Genomic DNA, 6,315 nt, shown 5'->3' on the forward strand with positions numbered 1-6,315 from the left:
CGCTTTTGACCCAAGGAACGTGTCTTTTTGATGGAGAGGCTTGGTCCCTGTCACTTCTCCTCCCTCTCCCATCATTCAGGTTCCATTGCCTCTTGGAAAAAAACATGTTATTGGGACTCTTGTTTTTATATGGGTCATCTAAACACCGAGGCCCTATGGCTCCACCTGTCTAAGAAAACCAGTATTTCCAACCCCAAATGTTCAAAAACCATGAGTCAGGCTCACTAAAAACCATGAAATTATGTAAAAATAGATTTTTGGTGTTCTTTTAATTTGCCTTCTGCTTTTTGAGCCTTTAGGGTGCACTGGGGTTATGTTTTGAAGCTTTCTGCACGGCCACAAGGGCTAGAAATGTACTTTTTCTTTAAGAATGAAGGCTGAAATCCTCACATATCCAATTGACTACAAGAGCTGGGGCTTTAAGGAAAACAATAATGATCATGAGACTCATAACAAAATCATGAGAGTTGGCAACACTGGAAAACAGCTTTCTGCAATGAGGTTAACCTTCTTTTGCCTGGGCCTACAATCTTCTGTGGGCTAAAAAGGATTGGGGAGATGTGGGCTGGATCAAGGGACCCTCTCTTTACCCTTTGTGGAATAAAACAAAGCACCTGAAGAAACTGAATGGCAGTACATTTAGAAGCAATAAAAGGCAGTGTTGGTTAAGGACTTTGTCTACGTGGGGAAATTGACCAGCATAGCTATAGCAAAATAATTATTCTGAAAGAATCACTTTTATTCTGGAATAAACAGAACATCCACACAGAGGAGTTACACTGGCATAGCTGGAGTAATTATTCTGCTACAGCTATGCTGGCCAGTTTCCCTGCATGTAGACCAGCCCTTACACAGCTCTGCCATTTTGAGGACTCAGTCTTTGCCTCACCCATAATTAGATTAGTATCAGCTTTCTTCCTAGCAAGGATGGGACAAGTACCCTTAATGACTTGATTGTTCCTAGGAGGCTAGGGCAATTAATGGCTCAACATGCTCAATAGCTTCACATCAGACAATTACAGCAAGTTAAAAGATCTCTCCTTGAACTGAACATTATTAGACCTTTCCCTAGCAACCCCCGCGGGAAGGGAGAACCAAGCAGAATGGTGCTACATTTTAGTTAGCTAGCAGCAGTTCTCACACTGTGGGTTGGGACCCCAAAGCGGGTTGGGACCCCATTTTAATGCAGGGTCAGCATTAGACTTGCTGGGACCCAGGACTGAAGCTGAAGCCCGAATCCACCCCCACCCGGGGTGGCGGGGCTTGGGCTGCAGCCCCCTCTCCTCCTCACTCGAGGCAGCAGGGCTCGGTCTCCGCCCCCCTTCCGGGGTCATGTAGTAACTTTGTTGTCAGAAGGGGGTCACGGTGCAATGAAGTTTGAGAACCCCTGAGTTACAGATAATGATGTACCTGGAAAGTCCCAGTGAGAACTGACGTGGCACGGCCTGTTGAGAAGTGTGGGAAGAGATTAGGGGAGAAGGGCAAAACCTCTCCAGTCAAACTTTGGGTTTTCAAAACAAGGAATAGTTTGGATTTTGGTCTCTCTCTCTCTTTATCTGATCCACCAAAGTTCAGAGTGGGGGGTCAGTTGGGAGCTTCCCTGCCCCCTTGCAGCACTGCATGATTGCTGGGCATGTTTGCTTAGCACTTCTACAACACCTCTCATCCCAGAGGCTCAAAGCACTGTGTGAAGGTGGGCAGGTATTATTGGAGCCATTTTTGCAGAGGGGAAAACTAAGCCCAAGGGAAGGGACTTGCCCAAGGTCACAGTAAGATTTGGTGGTGGAGGTGGGAATAGAACCATGATCAGTTCTCTCATTATGAGACCATGCTGCCTCTCACAATGGACATCAGTATCTTTTTTCCGTGCTCTGAGGTATCTTGTGTTGAGTGCTGCTGGTTGCCCAGACCGGTGGTCTGATCGGCTAGTACCTTAAGCCAGGTCTAATCTACGAAGTTAGGTTGACCTAACTACATTGCTCAGGGCTGTGAAAATGTTCGCACCATGTGTGACATAGTTAAGTCGATCTAAGCCCCAGCGTAGATACCGCTAGGTGGTTGGAAAGAGGTGAGAGAGGTGAATTCACTACAATGACGGATGAACACCATGCATTGCTGTAGTAAGTGTCTACACAACAGCGCTACAGTGGTGCAGCTGCAGCATTTTAAGTGTAGACAGAGCCTTAGAGTTTGAGGGGAGGGACCATTCTCCCCTTTGTACCGAGGGTCCCTCTCTTTGTCGTGACCCTGGCTGATATGGGGCTGCTGAACTTCCCTTCCAGTTCCATTCTGCCTTTGTCATCCCCACCGCTGGCGGTTTTTAAGAACACGTTGGACGCCCCCTGTCAGGGATGGTCTAGGCTTACGTGGTCCTGCCTCAGCGCAGGGGGCTGGACTTGACTTCTCCAGGTCCTTTCCAGTCCTGCAGTTTTATGATTCTATCACCTGTGATTTAACCCCCTCTTATCTGGAGAAGCCTCAAGTTGCTGCCAGGCCTGGTGCTAGGAAAAATAGTTCAACTTCAGACCTCCTGCGGTCTGAAGCTTTCCCGTTGGAGAAACTCAGTACAACCCTTATTTACCACTCAGTCATCTGGCATTTTATGAGTTTTATTTAAAGTTTCCCCTGCTATATTTCTGACAAGGCAGGGCCATTGGAGATGTCCCCTTCAGGGGCCCAGCTGGTCCTTCTGCTCTGGCTCAGTCTGCCGGCGTGTACTATGCTGAATTGGTGGCATCAACCTGATTTCCATGCGATTTATTAATTTGTTTGTGAAACACCTGCAATGTGCATGGTGCCATTCAGAGAATAGGGCGGTGGGTGCCGGCGTATGACCCCAGATAGCTAATACACGCAGATAAAGAGAGAACCTGCCCCAAAGAGCTTAAAATCTGACAGAGAAGAGACTGCCCGCACTGGGCAAATAAAAGAGATCTCCTTCTGATGGTCTCAACCCAACCCAATGCAAACCGGGGCCAAGTGTAGCCTAGTATAAGCAGCCAATTGGGTTCCCCCTCTCCCCACACTCGTTCCTACATGTATTCGGATTATGAGCTCCCTCTAGTGGCGTTAGATTGCAGGTCACCATGACTGCAGGGCAGGTTCCAGTGGGAGAAGGATTTGAGCTGAAGGGAGAAGGCTGCTGCTCATATACAAATGTCTGCAGCAGCAGTAGCTGAGGAGTGGTGAAAATTGACATCAGGGTAAATTCCTGTCAGCAGCAATGTTTCCTCATGTCATGTTTGCCCCAGTGTGGATTATGCCGTGTCAGGAGAGGGAGAGAGCTCCGACCTGGAGAGAGGCCCAGTCTAATATGCCAGGTCTGAATACCCTGAGGCCAGGAGTGGTGGAAGGGCCCTAAAAGTGTGTGTGTGTGTGTGGGGGAGGGCAGTGGTGCCCGAACTGTGACGCTGTCCCCCGTGCCACCACCAAGGCCCTGCCTCTCGCCGCCCCTTTTCCCCAAGACCCCCTCCCCTGCTCGCTCCTTTCCATCCCCCCGATGGGCCCAACCCAACCCCCTGAGCTCTGAAACCCAGATCTGAGCTTTACAATTTGGGCCCCTCTCTAGTGCTGGGCAGTGATGTTGGGGCAAGAGGCTGGTGTGAAAGGGCCGTGGGTCCAATTACAGGCTTTTGTTGGTTCTCTCAGGGCAGAGCATGCGACCTCTCAGGGAAGCAAGACGATCGGGACTTTGTGGTCTTGGTGCAAGCTCTGCAGGTGATTGGCCTCTCAGATGATCAGCTGACCTCCATCTGGGCAGTGCTGGCTGCCATCTTGCAGCTGGGGAACATCTGTTTTACCTCCTGTGAGGTATGTTAACACCTCACCAGTTTGGCAGTGACTAATATCGAAAGGTTGGCAGCCTCGTGTGATGGGGCTTGGGAGAGTAGTCTCAGTTGCACACGGTCATCTAGAGCCCATCCCCCTCCTTTAAGACTGCGGCAAATACTCAGGGAAACAGAGAGCAGAACCCAGATGCCTGGGATAATTAGGATAATTAGAGGATAATTAGAGCCTGAAGAGCTGATCTACAAGCCAAAGGCAAGATTTTGCCCACTACAGTGTGACCCACCCCTATGCAGTGGGATGAGTTCAATTCTCTGCAGAAGTGTGCTGTTTAAGTGTGGGACTCTGTATCCAGTACAAGCTTAGACGCATTCTTCTTCCCCATGATTTAGAAGGAATCCTTTGGCCTTGCAGCCATCCCCAGTGACACGGAAATCCGGATTGTGGCCAATTTGCTGCATGTCTCAGCAGATCTCCTCCAAAGCGCCGTCACTCACCGCGTCACAGTGAGTACCGCATGGCCCCTTCAGCCCGCTCCCCGTCGTCCTGAGGGACTTCAGTGTTGAGGTTGCATTGTGTAGAAGGAGTGCTTGTGCTTCAGCCCAGTGCTCTTTCTGCAGAGGGATCTGAGCAGCGTGTCTGCTGGCAGCTGCTTTACTGTTGCCTCCTACTGAGTGATGCAAGGGAGGTCACAGCAGAAGAGCCAGGCCTCCTATCCAGTTGAGCGCAAACATGCTGCTGCTCCTCATTCCCAGGAACAGACTGTGCAAGGGCGCATTTTCTTTCTCCTGCGCTAGTGCAGAGGCGAGCAGCTCACATTTTCCCATGGCATGCAGTCTTGAGTAGCCATGGATTGAGATGCAGTGTGATATGCTCCTGTTGCAACAGATTGCATCCCTGGCCAGGCTAAATTATGCTGCAAAACGGGCCTGTTTATTAAGGAGTTCGTATTTGTGCCTATAGTTAAAATCTGGGGGGAGCTAGCATCCACAAACCAATTGTTAATTATCATCAACATCCAAACCTTCCAATTTAAGAGATTTAACAACAGATTCCTGCACTCCCCATCCCCTACATATACTGAGTCAAGAGCCTGACCAAAGCGGTAACTCTTACAGGGGCTCTGAAGTGCATTGAACTCGGGATCTGGCAGTATGCTGGAGGGAGAAGGCTCCCGAAGGGGTGGGTCCTCCGATGAGAATGTCCTGGCACTAGGGTAACCAGATAGAAAATGCGAAAAATAGGGACAGCGGGTGGGGGTAGTAGGTGCCTATATAAGAGAGAGCCCCAAATATCAGGACTGTCCTATAAAATCGGGCCATCTGGTCACCCTACCTGGCACCAGCCCTGGAGGGCTTAAACTCTGGGAGTTGACAGCAAGAGCAATCTACTGGAAAGTGACTCCTGCAGTGGGTCATAGAGGAGATTTGACTGGTTTCATTCTTATTTACACTAAGGCCCCTTTCCGTCACTCTGGCCGTGTAAAAAGACCTTGAAGTGGGCATTACATCTACACCTACTGTAAGACCCCTTTATACTGCTAGACGTGTAAGTGTGCCATAGTGCACATGAGACTCTGGCCTGATTTGCTATCTCTGACAGCTGACTCCCAGACCACGAAGGGACCTATTAATAATGTTCTATTCTAACTTTCACTTTGCTTTATCCAAGGAATTTCCCAGGCAAAGAGCTTTGTTAGGTTGAATCAATTACTTACGGGTTTCCGGACAAAAACATTTTCCATCAGCCTTTTATAACAAATAGTGCCTCTTTCTATCCAGGTGACGTCTTATGATCATATATTCACCCCTTTGTCTGTAGAAAGTGCCATTGATGCCAGGTAAATTCCACTGCTTTTCTCTCTTTGTCTTCGTTTGGTGAGATAAGCCCAAATGTGTTGTCTTGATGGTAACTTGTTTTGCTCTTCTCCCCCACCAAGGGATGCTATTGCCAAGGCTCTGTATTCCCTGCTCTTTGACTGGCTTCTGGTGAAGATCAATGAGTGGCTAGCCCCTGGGGAAATGGACAGCTCTCTGGGCATTGTCGACATATATGGGTTTGAGGTCACTTTCTGGTTACATTATATGGTCTTGAAGCTATTGAAAGGGCAGTTTGGGCTTCTGGTTCATTTCTTAATCTAGAAGGGGAGATCATAGGTGTTGGGTGTGGGGGAAGACGGTGTCCCCTAAAATGTGGGGTCCTGTGTATTTGGAATGTCTGTAAAGCACCGTGTATACTTTCAGTGCTATAAAAATAATAATGCCTAGGGCTAGCTTGGCACTGTGCATGCGCATATGTGCGTGCAGATGGCCAAGCGACTTGGGATTAAATCAGAACAAGCCCAGGTCTCTATCCAAAACTTGAACTGAATTCACACTACACCTCCGTTCCGGTTTCTACCAAGTCATGACAGTACCTGGCACTTTACAACACATAAACTGTATTGCATTCAGATCAAAAGCACAGCCCCAAAGAGAGTATTGTAGTTGAAAGACAAGAAAGTTGTGTGTGGCTGTTAGCGAGACACTA

At 48.7% G+C, this 6,315-nt stretch overlaps 1 protein-coding gene across 6 annotated transcripts in view; it reads left to right on the forward strand.

The window, feature by feature from the left end:
• The window catches only part of MYO15B (myosin XVB), a 137,958-nt gene that overhangs the window by 53,409 nt on the left and 78,234 nt on the right, over positions 1-6,315 (forward strand). For all 6 annotated transcript variants that reach the window (XR_006285871.1, XR_006285870.1, XR_006285869.1 and 3 more), the window contains 4 exons: positions 3,649-3,810; positions 4,179-4,292; positions 5,568-5,626; positions 5,726-5,849. Coding sequence is in view for 1 of the 6 variants with exons in the window: in XM_043528668.1 (XP_043384603.1) it covers positions 3,649-3,810; positions 4,179-4,292; positions 5,568-5,626; positions 5,726-5,849 (459 nt within the window). In the remaining 5 variants the exon portion in view is untranslated. The remainder of the gene's footprint in view (positions 1-3,648; positions 3,811-4,178; positions 4,293-5,567; positions 5,627-5,725; positions 5,850-6,315) is intronic.

Source organism: Chelonia mydas, chromosome 14 (assembly GCF_015237465.2).
Source record: "Chelonia mydas isolate rCheMyd1 chromosome 14, rCheMyd1.pri.v2, whole genome shotgun sequence".
In the NCBI taxonomy this organism is placed as follows: domain Eukaryota; kingdom Metazoa; phylum Chordata; order Testudines; family Cheloniidae; genus Chelonia; species Chelonia mydas.